The sequence below is a fragment of the Bos taurus genome, chromosome 16 (assembly GCF_002263795.3).
Source record: "Bos taurus isolate L1 Dominette 01449 registration number 42190680 breed Hereford chromosome 16, ARS-UCD2.0, whole genome shotgun sequence".
NCBI classification, from domain to species: Eukaryota; Metazoa; Chordata; class Mammalia; order Artiodactyla; family Bovidae; genus Bos; species Bos taurus.
This window is the reverse complement of record NC_037343.1, coordinates 57,825,115-57,845,668: the sequence shown is the minus strand read 5'-3', so window position 1 is coordinate 57,845,668 and position 20,554 is coordinate 57,825,115. Positions and strand designations below refer to the sequence as shown.

The 20,554-nt window shown below is 38.8% G+C and overlaps 1 protein-coding gene across 1 annotated transcript in view; it reads right to left on the bottom strand.

Moving 5' to 3' along the window:
* PAPPA2 (pappalysin 2) overlaps positions 1-20,554 on the bottom strand; it is a 316,324-nt gene that overhangs the window by 193,642 nt on the left and 102,128 nt on the right. The window contains exon 3 of the mRNA XM_010813486.4: positions 8,831-8,976. Within this exon, the coding sequence (XP_010811788.2) occupies positions 8,831-8,976 (146 nt within the window). The remainder of the gene's footprint in view (positions 1-8,830; positions 8,977-20,554) is intronic.

The following is a 20,554-nucleotide window of genomic DNA, read 5'->3' as shown; positions in this document are numbered from 1 at the left end:
TGCTTAACATATATTTCTTCCTATCTTTTGGAAGCCATAGCCCACTCTATCACTCAAAGATATTTTTTCCTACAAGGGTCGTATTACCTGGACTCCTTAGAAGATCCTATATGTCTAAAGCCCCATTGTAAGCCAGGCTCAAGTTCCCTCCCACACAGTTCTTAGGTCGCATGTGTTGGGGCATGTTGCTTGTGATCTGATCAGTATCTCTGAATGTTCTTGGCAGTACAACATTCCCTAGGACAATTAGAAAGATGGTTGGCCCAGAACACTCTGAAGTGTTCAACGTCCATGCCAGAGAGTGACCGACTGTCCTTTCTAACCTAGCCAAGATGCCCTTGTACTTACTTCATCTTTCTGAAGCAGGCATATTTGTGGGCCTCAAGGGACTCTCTCAAACCCCTCTTTCCTTTGGTGTCTGGTACACTTCTGAATCCTGCTCCTCCTCTGCTTTTGTGGAAATCCTTTGCATGGTCAAATTAGTAGAGACCCCAAATTTAACACCTCCAAAATCAAACTACCTCGCTCTTTGCTCCTCTTTTTTTTCTATATTTTCTACCTTGGCTCCACCATCCACTCAGTCAAACACAACTCTATTTCCCTCATCTATTTATTTATGTGAAAAAAGTTTCTCAGCACTTAGAGCTAAAAAAGAAAAAAAAAAGCAATATAACTGATGCTAAATCCTGTCTTATTATAGCAGTAATTACTTTTCATCCACTGACACAAGAACTAATCTGGGACAGAAAAGCCATTCTCAACTCACTAAATGTGCATTTTCCACTTTGCTTACTAGTCATCAATCAACATTTTAAAGTATTGTTTTGATCAATTTTGGACAAGGAAACATTTCAAAAGCTAACTCAATTGAGAAGAAATTTTTAACTCATTATAACTTATGATCAGTATCAACATTAATATCCTGTTTGTGATATTGTATTATAGTTTTGCAGATGCTTCCCTTGAAGGAAAATGGGTAAAGGATATGTGGAATCTCTTTGTACTATTTCTTACAACCACATGTGAATATACAATTATCTCAAAATAAAAAATTTAATTAAAAGATATCACAAAAGAGTTGTTTTACTCAAAATCTGTTTTTAGAAGATAAACAGGTGACTTACTAAACCCACTCCAGTATTCTTGCCTGGAAAATCCCATGGATGGAGGAGCCTAGTGGGCTACAGTCAGTGGGGTCACAAAGAGTCAGACATGATTGAGTGACTTCACTTTCACTTCCTTTCATTGTTACATTAAGTGCAAAGTTCTATATGTGTGGGTGGTGTGTGTGCGCACGGGCATGCACACTCAGTCACTTCAGTCATGTCCAACTCTTTGCAACCTTATGGACTATCACTCTCCAGGCTGCCCTGTACCTAGGATTCTCCAGGCAAGAATACTGGAGTGGGTTGCCATTCCCTCCTCCAGGGATCTTTCCAACCCAGGGATCGAACCTGCATCTCTTATGTCTCCTGCACTGCAGGCAGATTCTTTACTGTTGAGATATCGGGGAAGCCCACAAACTTCTATAGGAGCAATGAAATGGAAACACAAATCCAAAGAGAAAAAAGGAGCAATGAGCAATTTCTCAATGTTAAAATAGTAGCAGATGAATGGATAAGAAAGCTATGGTACATATACACAATGGAGTATTACTCCGCCATTAAAAAGAATTCATTTGAATCAGTTTTAATGAGGTGGATGAAACTGGAGCCTATTATACAGAGTGAAGTAAGCCAGAAAGAAAAACACCAATACAGTATACTAACATATATATATGGAATTTAGAAAGATGGTAATAATAACCCTGTATACGAGACAGCAAAAGAGACACTGATGTATAGAACAGTCTTATGGACTCTGTGGGAGAGGGAGAGGGTGGGAAGATTTGGGAGAATGGCATTGAAACATGTATACTATCATGTATGAAACGAGTCGCCAGTCCAGGTTCGATGCACGATACTGGATGCTTGGGGCTGGTGCACTGGGATGACCCAGAGGGATGGTATGGGGAGGGAGGAGGGAGGAGGGTTCAGGATGGGGAACACATGTATACCTGTGGTGGATTCATTTTGATATTTGGCAAAACCAATACAATATTGTAAAGTTTAAAAATAAAATAAAATTTAAAAAAAATAAAAGAATGCTAAAATAATCTAAAAAAAAATTTTTTTTAAAAATGGGAAAAAAAGTACATGGCCATACATTTTTAAATGAATGATAGTAATTATCAAATTGTTATGTTAGTGAGGATACATTTAGTAGAGGAGATTTAAAAAGCATTTTTAAATGTCAATAATTTAGATAATATACCAGCAATATAATATAATTAAATTGCTATAATTTAAACTTATGGCTAAATTTTTAGTTGTTACTTTTAAAATCTATGAAGGGGTAAAGGGGTTTTTCAAAAGTCTTTTAGGAGTTACAAGAAAGCAAAAATGAGTTTGAAGAGCACTGTTCTAGCGATTCCAAGGACATTCCATTTCTAAGCAAGTCTAGATTTATAACAGTCTAAACATTGGCATCTACCTTTTGTTTTGCTCTGGAATGCCCTGCCATTGTCTGCCACACAAACTTCTGCTTATCTTTTAACTCTCTCCTCCAGCCTCAGCCCCTCAGCCCGCTCTCCCCTTCTTCTCTGATATTTTTGGCATAACCAAGCACTTTCTTGTCACGTTCCTACTTGCCCTCATGTGCAGCAGATTCACATAGTATGACTATAAGTTTGTATTTGCCTGTCTGTCTCCCAATTTTGCTGTGCATATCCCTACAGTGAACTTCTTCTAATTATTCTATCTTTGACAGTACCATGAAATGAATTCAATTCAATTTTCCAGTAGTCATGTGTGGTTGTGAGAGTTGGACTCTAAAGAAGGCTGAGCATTGAAGAATTGATGTTTTCAAACTGTGGTGCTGCAGAAGACTCCTGAGAGTCCCTTGGACAGTAAAGAGATCAAACCAGTCAATTCTAAAAGAAATCAACCCTGAATATTTGTTGGAAGGACTGATGCTGAAGCTGAAGCCCCAATACTTTGACCACCTGATGCGAAGAGCAAACTCATTGGAAAAGACCCTGAAGCTGGGAAAGATTGAAGACAGGAGGAGAAGGTGCAGCAGAGGATGAGATGGTTGAATGGCATCAGTGACTCAATGGACATGAATTTGAGCACTCCAGGAAATACTGAAGGACAGGGAAGCCTGGCATGCTGCAGTTCATGGGGTCATGAAGAGTTGGACTTAGCGACTGAACAATAATAACAAGCACTAACTTAAGACTTCTGCCTTTGAAGACATGTTTTCAGTTTAAGTGTTGTTGTACACTAAAGGTAGAGATAGTCAAAACACTGAGCTCAAGGGGATCTCACTTATTCATTTACTGATTAAAAAAGATTCTGCCCTGCATTACCACAGCATTGACAGTACAAAATCATGCTAAGGTCAGAAATGGGTTGACCACAGATTACCTTGGTTTTTCCACATAGTGACTTAAGCTGTTTGTAGTCAGAAATTGGCCTCAATCTTCCAACTTTCAGACTAGTGTACTTATCTGCCAGGTCACTCAAGTGACCCTCAAAATACAGAGTCTTGAATGTTGACACAGATAATCTTATCTGGAGTTTTGTAAAGACTGTGTTTAGAAAATCATAAACGTCTTCCTCTATCATGTTATTTCAGCTGTCTGTACTACTCTACACCTGATTTAGGTCAATATAGTTCCTTTATTCAATCACAGTTATGATTGAACAAGAAAAAGTAAATAAGAACATGAGAAATTTCATATTGAGTCAGACATTTCAGCTGTTCAGTCTACTCTTCTACTTCTTAAAAACAAATTAGGAAACATGTGGTGGGGAACTAGTTACTCTTAAAAGGTTTAAGAATAAAATTTAAAATCCCTAGCTTCTTTTTCAATTCATTATGAGTCAGTGACCAATGACATAATTTAAATATTTCTTTTCTCTTTTTTAAAAAAATATTTATTTTTAATTGAAGGATAATTGCTTTACAATATTGTGTTGGTTTCTGCTATACATCAACTGAATCAGTCATAGGTACACCTATGTCCCCTCCCTCTTGATACTCCCTCCCACTTCCCACCCCATCCCACCCCTTAGGTTGTTACAGAACCCTAGTTTGAACAAACATTTCTTGAAACCATTTAAATTTAATACCTTCATTCATTTATTCATTCATCCCTTCATTCAGTGAGCTTTCAAAAAGCTCTATGTGATATGTTCTATTTATGCATAGAGACTACTGACCTTATTTAGATTTCACCAGTTTCTGCATGCAGTCTGGTGTGTATGCGTGTAGTTCTGTGAAATTTTATCACATGTTCGTATACCTTGGTGTACTACCACCACAATCAAGACACTGAAACGTTCAATCACCATTAAGATTGCTCCTCTATTATCCTTCGCGCCCTCCCTCACGCATACCTCTCTCCTCAATCCTCTACTATTCCTAACCCCTGACAACCACTAGCTTGTTCTCTCTCTCTAGTCTTCTTTTTTAACTTTGAGAATACCACATGAATTTTTGAGAATATTATATAATATTCTCAAACATGCAAATTATGAGATTTCTTTCACTCCCCATACTACCCTTGAGATCCATGTAAATTGTTGCATGTATCAATACTCTGGTGTTTTTTTTTATTACTGAGTAGTGTTGTTGGCTTCGCAGGTGTCTCAGCAGTAAAGAACCCACCTGCCAAGCAGGAGGTGCAGGTTCCATCCCTGGGTCAGGAAGATCCTCTGGAGTAGGAAATGCCAACCCACTCCAGTATTCTTGCCTGGAAAATCCCATGTACAGAGGAGCCTGGTGGGCTACAATCCATGGGGTTGCAGGGTCGGACACAACTGAGCGACTGAGCACAGCAGGCACACGTGCACATTCCACTGTACGGATGTATCATTGTTTGCTTAAAGTTATCACTAAAAAATACTCTTGTCATTTCCAGTTTTGCTCTATTGCAAATAGAGCTACTATGAAGATCAATACACAGGTTTTGGAGTGGACATATATTTTCACTTTTCTGGGACAAATATTCAGTAGTCCAGTTACTGGGTCATATGGTAAGTATACATTCAATTTTACAAGAAACTGCCAAAGTATTCTCCAAACTGGTTGTGCCGTTTTACTTTTTCATTAGCAATATATGCAATATCCAGTTCTCTGCATTCTCACTAGCAATTAGTATTGTTATTATTACTTTTTAGGTCTTTTAGTAAGTGTAGCCTCATTGTGGCTTTAATTTGTTTTTCCCTAATGATATTAAATATTTTTTCATGTGCTTACTTCCATCTGTATATCTTCTTTGGCAAAATGTCTGTGCTTTGGCCCATTTTCTAACTGGAATATTTGTTTACTCTTGTTTTCAAAGTTCTTTATATATTATAGACACAAATCCTTTGTGAGATGTACGACGGTTTGCAGATACTTCTGCCAAGTCTGCCATTGCTTTGTTCATCTTAATAAGGTGTTTCTCAGACAAAAAATTTTAATTTTGATTAAGTTCAATTTATCCATTGTCATGTCTATGGACTATGCTTTGGGTGTGATATATAAGCACTCTTCACCTAACCTTGCCCTGAAGATTTTCTCTTATGATTTCTTTATGAAGTTATACAGTATTACTTTTTATATTTAAACCTATGATCTATTTTGATCTAAGAATTTTGATCTAATTCTTATATAAGGTATATATAAGCTGTCTAAAATGAATAAATCAGTAATTTTTCTAGATATTGGTATAGAAGGGGCTTAAATCATTTAATTTACTTTACTTTTTTTTGTCTTTCATGCCATTGTTGTCATGTTTTAACCACATATACTTTAAACCAAAAAAATTTTTTATTACTTTTAATATTTTTCTCCTATCTAGTGTGGTTCATTTCTTTTTGTATGTCTCTGTTTCCATTTGGGGTCATCTTCTTTCTATTTGGATAGCTTTCTTCAATATTTACTTTACTGCTGGTATTAAATTATCTATTTTTGTCTGAAAATATGTTTAATTTTTCTTTAAAAGATTTTTTTGCTGAATATAGAATTATAACTTGGCAATTATTCTTTTAGCATTTTAAAAAATCTATCAATCTGTGTTTTATGACTTCCATAGTTTCTGTTGAAAAATCAGCATGCCAATCTTACTGCTGCTTCTTTTAAAGTAACAATTTTTCTCTGGTTACTTTTGAGTATTTTCTGTTTGCCTTTGATTTTCAGCATGTTTGCTATAATGAATCAAGTTGTGATTTTCTTTCTATTTATCCTTCTTAGGGTTTGAGAAACATTTTGAATCTGTAGTTTGATATTTTTTGTCACCTTGCAAAATTCTCAGCTGCTATCTCTTTGATATTGTTTCTGCCTCAAAATCTTTCTCTTTTGCTTCTAGAACTCCAATTTACAGTAGGAATTTTTCATCAGGTCTCAAATGCTTCATGCTGTTTTCTATATTTTTACATCACTTTTTCTCTTTGAGCTTCAATATCTATGTGTTCTTTAGTTTTCTAAATCTTTTCTCCTGCTCACAAACTAATCTATTAATTTCTTAATTTTAGCTACTATATTTTTGTCCTAAAATTTCCCTTTGATTCACTAATATAGATTCTAATTCTCTGAGGACACTCTACAACTTTTTATCTATCTTGAACATATTAATCATAATTATCTTAAGCCACTATTCCATAACTCCAATATCTGGATAATCTGTGGATCTGCATTTATGGAGTGATTGCTTATTTCTTTGTTTAGTTTTGTTTACCATCATTTGATCCTGTCTCTTGGCATAACTGGAATTTTTTTTTTTTACTGGTTTCAGGACATTGTGCATGGAAATTTGTAGAGGTTTTTGATGATATTGTCTTCCTCCAGAGCATATTTAACTTTCTTTTGTTAGGCAGTTAAATATAGGCAGATGCTGCTACTGCTGCTGCTAGGTCACTTCAGTCATGTCTGACTCTGTGACTCTATAGACTGTATTCTGCCAGGCTCCTTTTTCCGTGGGATCCTCCAGGCAAGATGACCTTCCTAAAAACAGGTATTTAAGAGTGTTTCAGGCTGAATTTTATGCTTTGTGTAAGCTAGACTATTTATGTTTTCCTTCATAGAATGTCTATGAAGAGTATTTCATAGAGTGTCTCAATGCCCCTCCTTGACAGAATCTCAATTCCATTTTTTTGTCCCCCCCACTGTAAGACTCCTGATATTACTTTTCAGCTTTTTTATCTAATAGCAGCTATTTTACAGCAATTCTTGTTTTCTTGGTCACTGACTTAGAGAATGCATAGTTCAGAAATCAGAAAATATCTTAAAATTATGAGTAGAATATCACATTTATTTTTTCCATGGTTTCTATTTCTCTGGGAACTTGATCCCTCTAGTCTGGATACCTTAGAAGTTCTGACTTATAGTTTTTGTCTCCCCAGTAGTGAGACTGAAACATGCTCTGGACTGCTGCTCTCTGATCTGCTTCTATTACTTTTACTGAGAATTGGCAATTTCCCTCAAGGAGAAAAAAACAAAAACCCAAAACTGAGCTATATGTAGATCTCACGTCAATGCAGCTTTCTTCTAATTGAGGATTGGTTCTCTGAAATCCATTGTCTTGGCTGATGTCTGATGTTTTCAAGTAGCTAATTTTTTGGTATTTTGTCCATTTTTTTTATTTAAATGAATTTTGTCAATGGCCTAGTACCAGAAAAGTTAGAAAATACTCAAGGCTCTGCTCCCATCTCAACAATTCTTATTAAGGGGCCAAGATTTGTCTCCATAATGGCTAGGCAGATCTTTTTTTTTTTTTTTTTTGAAGGTTTTTTGAACAAGTAGATTCAATTCCCAATGACTGACCTAGGATTCTTAGAAACCATTATTGATAAACCTTGCTGTCATATATACTGAAACGTAACATTTGGTGAATCAGATGTGAGCCAATTTGGAGATATTTTCTTAAAGTTTTGTATGCTCCTCTGTTACCACTGTTTATCATGAGGATAATTCAAGATACTCAAACTCACTACTAAATGATTTATTGGCATATAACCTTCCAGCTTGCCTCTTACAACCATGAAGACTAGAATGACTCACATTAGTTTTGATTTGGACAGCACCACTCACCTCACAAATTTCTGACTTATCATATACTGACAACTGAAAATACAAAATTTAATGATAAAAGGAGAGCCCTAAAACTGTATCAGATGACTATAGAGCCAATGAAACCCAGGATAAACAAAGCATTCAGTTTGGATCACTACAGGTTTAACTTTTTATTATCTCTTCCTTTCTTGAGATATATAGCCCTACTGTATGCTGACCTAATTCGCTACAGGGATTTCTATGTTCTGGTTTCCTCTTGAACAGGAACAATATCTTTTCATCTATTGTTAACCTATTGCTTCTTATTCCTTCCCCAATCTTTTGGACACATCCATGCAAGATGACCAGCAATCTTCTGGCACAGTGATTATTGCAAACCAGATTTCACAGTCTAGCCACCTTTTTGCTTGGTTCCCTCTTGAGATTAATCAAGACACAAAATGGATCTTATCCCATGTCAGCAATTTATTTGCATCTAGATTATTTGGTCTAGAATCTTCTGAATATTTGATCTAGAACATTCTGAGTATTTGCCACATTGCCCTAGTACATCTTACCTGTCTTCATTAAAACATTTTGAAAAACTCTCCTCAAAGCTATTATCAGCCCAAAGAAGCTAATTTATTAAGTAAATTTATTTTTCTCTCCATTCCCCCCCAAACTAACTTTCACAGATTCCCTTCCAACCTGCTCATTTCTCCAACTGTAGTTGTTCTTCAACTTTACTTACCCAGGTGACTGATGGCTTCCTTGTCCCAAGGCCAGGTGGCAGCACCTGCAAGGTCTTCTCGTACTGAGTTGCCAAAGTAGACATTGAGGAAGTGGGTGCTGTTGAGCTGCAGTGCCTCCTTCAGCTCCTTCACACTCATGTATGCTCTGGGGAGCACATAAGAGAGGAAATGTCACACCAAAGGATCAGTACATAGAAAGGAACAGAGCCAGATCTGATCAGACTCTGGCTTCCCAACCATCATTGCCTTTTAGAGGAGAAGGGCAAAGAGGCTAAGACCAGGTATCATGGTGCTCTCAAAAAAGACACTAATACTCATTTAGAATATTTATTCCAAGATAAATAATATCCTACCTTTTTTGGCACCATAATATTTATATGAATACTCAGTATTTGACATCATACTCAGTTCCCCACTTAACGCCTAATTATTTCTTCAAGATAAACCCAATGATACTCTTAATTCTATGCCTTGAGAATTACTCTCCAGTCCATGGTGAATGAGGCCTTCCAGTTCTCAATCTCTGGTTCTATCACACTGCACGATCTTTACTATAAGAAGATTGATTAAATCTCTATTTCAGCATATGCTTGCTTTGGGCATTTTTAAAAAAGGTAAATAGTAACCAGGAAACACAAAGTTAAAGAGGAAAAAGAGATGAGTTATAGGAAGGAAAGGATAACATAAAGCTACTGCAGAAAATATTAGTTTTATATATATTTTTTCTCTTTCTAGTACCTTAATCCATAAACTCTCTAACCCTACTCTGACTACTTTATACTCACTGAGTATCTCTATTGGTGGCCTTCAAAGAACTAGGTAATATTATGTTTGTACTTATTTGCAGACTTAAAGGTCTATTAAAAACACATGCCCCATGGCCCATAGAATAAAGGGGGAAACAAGCATTCGATCTCTTTTAAAGCTCATATATAGTCAAAGACCTTCGTTTTCCTGACATGAGTGAAACTTAAAACTTCACCATGAGCAAACAGAGCCTCATCATTCTCAATGGAGAGTTATTTTAAGAAAGAACAACTAAACCAAAACTGAGTCGCCCCTTGGATTCACTGGAAATGCTGCTCCAAAAATAGCAATGATCCTATCACAGCTTCAACTATGCAGACAGCTCTCTCAACATAGTTGAAAATATCCTTTATAGATTGATGCTTTATGCTTACTACTCTGGTAGACAAGCTGCAGACACTGAAATCACTCAACCCTGAAGCTCATGTGAGAACAGCATGACCCTCTTCTCTTGCTTACTTTGCCTCCCAACTACACTGTTGATGCCATCTATTTAATCCACATGTAAGATATATTGGCAAGGAGTATCCAAGAAATAGAGATCCCAAAGAAGACTGTATTTGTGTTCTTTGGCACAGAACCAAAAAGAGGAATAAAGAAGCACAAAAAGACTTTGCTTTAAAACCAAAAGTGCTTAGGAGAAAGGGGGTTTTAAAATATCCTTTCTTATTGACTTATAATATCTTGGAAAAATAGTTCTCCTCTCCCAAGAAACCATCCAGATTCCATGAAGTGATGTCAGATGTGATCAGAAGGATATTCCTTCTTCTGCTTTCCTGGAGACTCAGTGGTTTTTGAACTGTCGCCTGGTTTTCCACAGACATTAGTCACATTCCCTTTCCTTTTCTCCTTTATTAAAAACAATTACAATTTCCTGCAATGACAAATCGATGGTTTGGAGCTATGATGACATCAAGTAACTCTTCAACATGGAGATGTTCTAATCGGTCAGACGAAAGAAGAGGCAGCATAGAAAGGAGGAAAGAAAGAAGAAAGAAAAGGAAAGGAAAAAAGAAACGATTAGAAAAGAAAGGAGAAGGACCAGTGACTGAGCCTTCACAGAGGCAGGGTACCAAGGAAGAAAAACTGCACCCTCTGTTCCTTTTCAGACAGCCCACTAAAATTAGGAATTGGGAACTTGACAGTTTTCTCTCTTTTCTCCTCCCTCACTTTCCCCAAGTCCCCCTGTTCCTGGCATGGTTTACTTGGGCTACCTGTGTGTTCCTGGCTTCCCTGTCTGCCACTTACCAACCTTGGCCACCATCCTTCTGTTCTCCCTCAACCCAGCAGTTCCAATAATTTCCTTTGAGCCATTCTCCAAGAGGCCTCCTCCTCCACCACCAACTCATCAGTTGGGTCTACTCATTTCCCTTTCCTTCCTTGCCCATCCCTCTCCCAGCCATAAATTACTCTTCCAGATGAGAGTGTTTATGTAATGCTGGTAGCAAACTGGATGCAGTCGCTCTAACTCCTGTACTCCAAAAAGACATAGGTAGAAGTCGGCAAGTATAAGGGAAAAATACATTTTTAAAAGCTAGAGACAGTAGGAAACGGTCATTAAGGAAAACTATAGAGGAGAGTCTTATTTTGTTGGAGACAAACATTTTTGTCCAGATTTTTCCCTAAACCAAAAAAGGGTAAAAGTGTAGCTATCCAAAGGGTGTTCACTTTGCACGTAGACTGCCTCACCTATTATAATACATGTATGCCATTTCAGTATTTAATCTGAGCTAATAACATAAATGTCTTAGTTTGTCCACTAATATGACCAGAGCCTGGCTCAGACCTACAGTGAAGAGAATGGACATTATTCAAAAATTCAAACTATAACATCTTGCTTCAGAAATAAGTTATTAAGAGATATACTTGTCATCCAAAATATCTTAATATTCAAAGAAGAAATGACATACATAAGTGTCATAAAATGCATAAGCTCATGAACTGACCGGGACCAATGTACATAAATGTCATAAAAAGCATAGGTTCATGAACTGTCTAGAACTATGTATTACAAGAGAGATGTGTTCAGTCACTCAGTCGTGTTCGACTCTTTGCTACCCCATGGATTATAGCCAACCAGGCTCCTGTGTCCATGGGATTTCCCAGGCAAGAATACTGGAGTGGGTTGCCATTTCCTCCTCCAGGGGATCTTCCTAGCCCAGGAATCGACCCTGCATCTCTTGCATCTCCTGCATTGGCAGGCAGATTCTTTACCACCATTCCACCTAGGACCCTGAAAAGAGAGACGAGCTGTATTAATCTACTTAATTTCTGCCAAGATCTCCCTTTACTCATCTTCTCCACACCCTAGATGGAAATACTCGCCATGAACTTCTCTCTGAGGGCTCAGACAGAGCAAAGTGAAGTTTCACCTTGATCTTCATAAACACTGTCTCAAAATCAAGCTTTCCTTGAGGCTGACATAGCAAGTTGTTCTGCCATAACTTAAGTCTTTTATTTCTGGTATGCCTCCTGGAAGAATACACACTTGTTTCACTATTTTATCACTGTCACCTACTGATTTGAGATTAACCATTGTCCAGTGTCCAGCCTACCACATTCCTTTGTTGGGCTCCACAACTGCTGACCCCTAGCCACACTCTCAGAGAAGGCAGTGGCACCCACTCCAGTACTCTTGCCTGGAAAATCCCATGGACAGAGGAGCCTGGAAGGCTGCAGTCCATGGGGTCGCTAAGAGTCGGACACAACTGAGCATCTTCACTTTCACTTTTCACTTTCATGCATTGGAGAAGGAAATGGCAACCCACTCCAGTGTTCTTGCCTGGAGAATCCCAGGGACGGGAGAGCCTGGTGGGCTGCCGTCTATGGGGTCACACAGAGTCGGACACGACTGAAGCGACTTAGCAGCAGTAGCAGCAGCAGCCGCACTCTAATATCTAACTTTCCATGAAAGTCCCAACTCTTGCTTAGTTTCCAATTAGGTAAAAGTAAAAGAATATAACAATAATGCCTCTTGTGTTCTAGTTTAATAGTCAGTCAAACAGCTCCCTTATAAACCAAGAGAAGTAATTCAGGCCAGAAAGAAGAAAAAGATCCTGAGCTGTCTGAAGGAAGTTGAATGAGCATCAAAAATTCTCATGTTAAAAAATGAGACATAAAAAGATGCATACATGTGTGCCCTAAGACTGGGACCCAGGGCACTGTTACCCACAGGCAGAGCAAGCCCCCTCCAGAGGAAGATGCTGCCTGCATGCCACAGGTGGTCAGGCAGCCTCCAGGAGAACAAAACCAGATGCCCCCAAGGACCCTCAGCCAATTCCCCTCACAGAAACAACTTGGGCCAAATCTTGGATATCTGGGTTTGGTTAAATCTAAATCTTTCTGTCACTGTTGTCCATCCGTTGGTTCTCAACACAAAATACGCAGAATGATTTCCCTCTGCCACCTGCATCTGCTAGCCACTTTGCCAGTTCTGTTTCTTCCTCTGGGCGACTATCCCCTTTGACCTGCTCCCCCAATCCTTGGGCTGTTCTCACACCATAAGGCTTACAGGTCCCCAGAGTACTAACTAGTATTCTCCTAGATGCTTAGGGCAACTTCAAAAACTTAGTGTTTTCTACCTCTGTCAAAGTGCTCCTGCTACTGTGCACGTGGCACTCTAATATGTCACTGTATCTTTCTATTTTCTTTCATTTTCCCATCCCCCAGCTGTCCCCTACACATCAAGGGCTTCACAGTCTGACTCACAGTCTTTCCCTTTGCCCAGCTCCTAGAGTCACTTGAAGAAATGTCAACACACTCCCTTACTTCCAATGACCTTTGCACACCATTCTCAATGTCACCCTAACTCAGATTGATTTTTTATTTCTGATCTAATGTGGATCTTTAGTGGCACTTGTCTAAATTGTTTATGGTCATCTCTTCTTCAGGAATTATTCAAAATATTCACCATTTTTCTTGCCCCTTCTTCCTCACCAACCTCAATCTCCTCTGACTCCTACACAAGTATGCCTCTTTCTTTGATGATAAAATGTAGGCCACTTATCATGAGCTCTATCACTCCCTTGAACAAAGCTAGTGGAGGTGATGGAATTCCAGCTGAGCTATTTCAATTCCTAAAAGATGATGCTGTTAAAGTGCTGCACTCAATATGCCAGCCAATTTGGGAAACTCAGCAGTAGCCACAGGACTGGAAAAGGTCAGTTTTCATTCCAATCCCAAAGAAGGCATTGCCAAAGAATGTTCAAACTACCATACAACTGTACTCATTTCACACACTATCAAAGTAATGTTCAAAATTCTCCAAGCCGGGCTTCAACAGTACGTGAACTGTGAACTTCCAGATGTTCAAGCTGGATTTATGAAAGGCAGAGGAACCAGAGACCAAATTGCCAACATCCATTGGATCATGAAAAAAGCAAGAGAGTTCCAGACAAACATCTACTTTTGCTTTATTGACTATGCCAAAGCCTTTGACTCTGTGGATCACAACAAACTGGAAAATTCTGAAAGAGATGGGAATACCAGACCACTTTACCTGCCTCCTGAGAAATCTATATGCAGGTCAAGAAGCAACAGTAAAAACCGGACATGGAACAACAGACTGGTTCCAAACAGGAAAAGGAGTAAGCCAAGGCTGTGTATTGTCACCCTGCTTATTTAACTTATATGCAGAGTACATCATGTGAAATGTCAGGCTGGAGGAATCACAAGCTGGAATCAAGATGTCGGGTAGAAATATCAATAACCTTAGATTTGCATATGACACCATCCTTATGGCAGCAAAGAACTTAAGAGCCTCTTGATGAAAGTGAAAGAGGAGAGTGAAAAAGTTGGCTTAAAGCTCAACATTCATAAAACTAAGATCATGGCATCCAGTCCCATCACTTCATGGCAAATAGATGGAGAAACAATGGAAACAATGAGAGACTTTATTTTGGGGGGCTCCAAATTCCTCCAGATGGTGACTGCAGCCATGCAATTAATACACACTTGCTCCTTGGAAGAAAAGCTATGACCAACCTAGACAACATATTAAAAAGCAGAGACATCACTTTGCCCTCAAAGGTCCATCTAGTCAAAGCTATTATTTTTCCACTAGTCATGTATGGATATGAGAGTTGGACTATAAAGAAAGCTTAGCACCAAACAATTTATGCTTTTGAACTGTGGTATTGGAGAAGACTCCCGAGAGTCCCTTAGACTTCAAGGAGATCAAATCAGTCAATCCTAAAGGAACTCAGTCCTGAACAGTCATTGGAAGGACTGATGCTGAAGCTGAAGCTCCAATACTTTGGCCATCTGATGTATAGAATAGACTCTTAGAAAAAGATCCTGATGCTGGGAAAGATTGAAGGCAGGAGGAGAAGGGGATGACAGAGGATGAGATGGTTGGATGGCATCACCAACTCAATGAACATGAGTTTGAGCAAGCTCCAGGAGTTGGTGAAGAACAGGGAAGCCTGGCTTGCCACAGTGCATGAGGTTGCAAAGAGTTAGACATGACTGAGTGACTGGACTGAACTAATCACTCCCTCACACACAAACACACTCCAACATTTATTTCTTTACTTATTTTTATTACCTTTCTTCTTGTCCTACAGGATGAGGCTTCTGAGAAAATCATAGCTAGGAAGAAAAAAGGGTTCTTCCTTTCTAATTCAAATCTCTTGAAAGGATAATTTCTTCATCTCCCATTTGTTTCTGTTTTCATCACATACCCCCCAATCCCACTGTAACCTGGTTTTTATGAGAACCACTTTCATGTTTATATTGTTAGTTACTTCCTGATTCTTGAAGTTCTCTGCTTTTATTGCAGTGTTCTTTCCCAATTCTTTCCTTGCTTTTGTGATCACAGATTCTCAGTCTCCATTGTGGGTTTCTCTTTCCCTTTCTGATTCTTATAAGTTATTCTCCTGGGTCATGATTGCAATCCATTCTTTTGTCATTCACCTTGTTCACCACTGGGAAATTTTCTATTCTTGAACTATGAAGTGCCTGTGTGTGTGTGTGTGTGTGTGTGTGTGTGTGTGTATCTGGATCCCCCACAGACATCTTGAAGTCAACATGTCAATGTTATGGGTGTTCTACCTGAGCAGAAACAAATTTCAGACACTGAATTTTAATTCCCATCTGAAATAGTAGTCTAATTGATGAATCTGTGGATATTTTTCCATGGATATATTTGCAAGAAGGGTTTGAATTTTGGCCAAAGGCAGAAGCAGTATGTGACGGTGTCCACAGAAAACCAAAAAGGCAAGAACAAGGGAAGAACCACAATGACATTCTGTCCATTACTTGATTTTAGAGACTGGATTTCGAGTTCTTTAGTAAGAAACAAAAAGAACTCTTTTCATAGGAAAACTGGTACAACCCAGGATACATAAGCAATACTTTAAGGTCTAATAACAAAATGAAGCACCAATTGAGGATAAGGGATACTCTCTCCATTTCTGGAAAGAATTAAGGGCTGTCAGCACCATTCTAACACTTGAAAGTTTTACAGCCTTGGGTTGCATTAGAAGCCAGCTCACTAATAAGGCCAGCTTTTCCCTAGAGAAACAGTGAGGGCAGAGCATCAGCTGGAAATGTTGAGTGTCAGCAGACAAGGTAAATACCATTGCCAGCATGCAACAGCAAACAGCAACAGAACCATAGATGCCAGTGGGCATGGATTTTTATGGCACACCAGTCTGAAGACTCCCAGAAATACTAAAGAAAGGGGCAATGTATGAAGATAAGATTTTATAGTTATACATTCTACTCGTGTAATTTGATTGTTAATAGCAGTGTGACATCATTCGTTCTCAGGGGGCATGTGGACTGGAGGATATTCAGTTTGTCTCTAACACTGAACTCATAGTCTTCTTCCCCACACTATCTTCTCCTCCAGTGCCTCTCTCTGAATTGCTGCCACTTCTATTACCCTCTCTATGACACGAGAAGAAAAGCCAGGATTCCTCCTCAATACTTCCTTCCCTCACCCTTGACTTCAGTTCTCTCAATGCTGCTGCTGCTGCTGCTAAGTCGCTTCAATCGTGTCCGACTCTGTGCGACCCCATAGACAGCAGCTTACCAGGCTCCCCTGTCCCTGGGATTCTCCAGGCAAGAACACTGGAGTGGGTTGCCATTTCCTTCTCCAATGCATGAAAATGAAAAGTGAAAGTGAAGTCACTCAGTCGTGTCCGACTCCTAGCGACCCCATGGACTGCAGCCTTCCAGGCTCCTCCATCCACGGGATTTTCCAGGCAAGAGTACTAGAGTGGGGTGCCATTGCCTTCTCTGAATTCTCTCAATAACCACCTACTAATGACCCCAGGAAGATAAGATCTCAAAATGATGATTGTTTCTCTTCTGAATGCCACAAAAGAGCCAAGATATCATCATCTCTCAGACATAATCAACTGGGAACAACATTTTTTTTTTTCTTGAAATTCAAATGTGGAGAACTTGACAACACTTTTTACACCCAAAATACTAACTCACTTCTGCTAATGCATATGGGAGTGAGTAGTACTACTGGAAATAAAATGGAATTATTCTCCTGAAATGTTTATGTATTGTAAGAACTTGAGGTTGAAATATAAGAGTTAACTGGAAATTTAAAGGATTTGAAGTCTAATGTCTTCTGTGCTAGGCAGAATAATACTCCCAAAGTTGTCCATGTTCTAATCCCTGCAATCTGGCACTATGTTACTTTACATGGAAAAGGGGACTTTGCAGTGATGCTTAGGAATGCACTTTGAGATGAGGAGACTATTCAGGATTTTCTAAGTGGGTCCAATCCAATTAGATGAGAACATTTCCCATCTGTGATCACAGAAAGAGGTGGCCATGGAAGCAGAGTCAGAGAAATATTACATTGCTGGCTTTGGAGCTGAAGGGAAGGGGATTGCAAGCCAAAGAATGTGGGCAGCCTTTAGAAGCTGGAAAAGGCAAAGAAGTGGTTTCTCCTGCAGATCCTCCAGAAAGATACACAGCCCTAACACCTTGATATTAGCTTGGTGAGACCCATGTCAAACTTCTGACCTACAGGATTGTAAGGTGATCAATATGTGTCATTTTCAGCCATTAAGCTTGTGATCACTTGTTGCAGCAGGAATAGAAAATGAATATATCTTCTCTCACTTAAATACAATATCTTTGGAAAATAAAAGAGCATACAGAGAATGAATGTCTGGCTTCCAAAGATGGTTTCAAAGCAAAGAACCTGTTTTAAAAGAAGGTGTGATTGCCTAGATAACTGGCTCAAAAGGCAGAAGAGAGTAAATTCCACCTTTCCAGTTCTTGGCAGTAGTTTATTTATCTGACCAAGAGAGTCACACCCTGAAATTTATTTGGAAGGGTAGCATAAAAATACCCATATAGCTTATTGGGTCAGGATAAGAAAAAAGAAAAGCATGAGGGAAGAAGTACCCAGTAAAACTTAAGAGAAAATGGTTGAACCAAAAGTCAGAGGTAGCATGTCAGCACCCCGAGGAGAACAGGTGCTTAAGCCAGAATGACTTGGTCTCATGTCCCACCTCTACCACTCACTGGCCATGTGGCACTGACAAGCTGCCTGTCATCATTCCTTCTCAGTTTCTTTATCTGTAAAATGAGAATAATGAAAGTATAATCTGTGTATACTTATTAGAAATAAAAATCAGGTAACATATATAAAAATCACACATAAGACATCATCAATAAACATTATATTATTAATAACAATATCTAAGGTCTCAAATGTCTACATAATCAGCAACAAAGTTCAAAAATCATAATACAGGAAAGCAAGTATCAGCTTAAAGACTCTGGGTAGCTAGTCACTTGTTGAAGACAACTATGTCTGAGGACAGGCATACCTGGTGTGACAGAAATGAAGTTAAGTGAAATAGAAGTAATACCACAGTGCAAAAAGAAAGGAAATGCAACTGAAATAAGACACCCGAAGTAAATCCACAATGGAAAACATTTAGTGAAAATAAAATAGCAATGAACATTTTCTAGGCATAAACTACTGCTGGGCATGGTCAGGCAAAGGATAGCTTTGATACATCCCAAAGGCAGTTTCTAAAACTGACACAGAATAAAAATACAGTGATAATCTAGAACTTCAGGTGAGAAAGTTTCTGCCCGAAGACAGGTGCTGCTAATAGCAATGGCAGAACTTCTGATAAATACTTTATATGACTTTCGGGTAATATCCCTCAAAAACGTTCAAGAAAAAAGCAGGGTTATGATAATTTATTTTAATTCATATTAATAAGAAAGAACTAGATGGTGACATGGCACGGGAGAGTTCTTTTAATGAAAGAAATTCTATTTTAGTTCTTGCAATGGCCAGGACTGGTAACATCAGGGATTAGAGTTCAAGAAAACAGATTTCTAAAAGGGAATATGGTATAGTCTCAAGGGGAAAATGGCCCTTTGTAGGTGAAAGTGTATAAACCTTGAAAATCAGCATAATTCTAGGTTATCCCAATAAGGCAGAAAGGAGACAGAAAGTAATAGGAAGAACGAGGTTCTGTAAAAGAACTCCTTGCTGAGCTAAAATTTTAACAGAGCATATGTAGATTTTGGAAAGAGGAACAGCACAAACTATTAAAAAATAAGGTCAAAAATAAATATAAAGCCAGCATAAACATAAAAATGCAAAGTGATAAATTTTAAAATTTACAAAATCTGCATTCAGAATAGTAAGCAAGATAGAGTATAATAATACAGAAGGGAAAAAACTGAACTCTTCAAAGTCTGCTTTGCTGCCAAGACAAATAATCATGAAGAAATGCGCTTAATAAGTCATTAACTTGGCAATAGTTTATGTATCCCTAATAATAATAGTGATCACAATGAACTGAATCCCAAATACATGCCAGATGCTTCATATATATTTTCTCATGTAAGCTCTCAAGTCTATGAAGTCAGTATTATTTTATTTTACAGATTAGAAACTAAAACTTACAGAGATAAAGTCACTCGCCCCAAACCACACCGCTTGTAAGTTTTGGAGGCAAGTTTTAAACTTGAGTTCCTTTAACTCCAAAGCCCACATTCTTTCCCCTGTTCTTCAGTTGGTCTCCCTAGGATCTGTGAGTCACTGTGTTGGGCCTTGGCAATGAAAAGATGCATAAGGCATGACTCTCGTTTTCAAGAAGTTCAGTCTAGTGAAGAAAACAACCATGGAAACAAATGATTATAATGCAAGGTGCAAGGCATTGTAACAGCAGGGTGCCCAGAACTGTATGCAAGAATGGGAGACAAAGGGAAAACCAGCTCAGAGAAGCAGACATGAGTAAGGTTTTTTGAAGTTTCTGGTGGATACTGTCAGCTGGTTTGTGCACATCAATTCTTTCCTCCTTCTAGGTATCTTCCTGTTCTGGAAAACAGGAAAGTTGAACTCTACATTGGTCCAGCTCCCTTGCACCTAGGGATCTGGATGTCATTTAGAGTCTACCAATCAGCTGGGCTCTAGTTGGCAGGTGATGCCAACATGAAGACCTCACTTCTGACTGCTGCTTCTCTCTTTGCCTCCAAGCAGGGCTGGACCATTCTGTTACAGTGCCCAGCCCAGCCACTGGCAGTGAGGGTGTGGAGAAGTAGGCTGTGAGGCAAACCCTCTTTGCTGGTGTGGGTCTAGCAGACTTGGCACGACTCAGTGATGGCAGCTGGGGTTTAGAGACTTTGTCAAAGAAGATTCTATAGAAGTTGGTGATTAAGGGGATGTTTTGTCCCAGTTTCTATAGACTCTTCTTTCACAAAGTCTCTAGAATACATTCCTATATTCCCTTTCCCACTGTCACTATCTGGAATAGAGAATTTTACTTTGTCATGTGCTAAGATGTCTTCTTATTTTTCTCGCTCTAATGATATACGTACTCCAGCCATGCCATATGATATTCGAATTGGTGTTCTGTTCCTCTTGGTTCCCTCAGCCCTACACGATAGCCCTGCAGATACCCTATAAGTTGCCACTC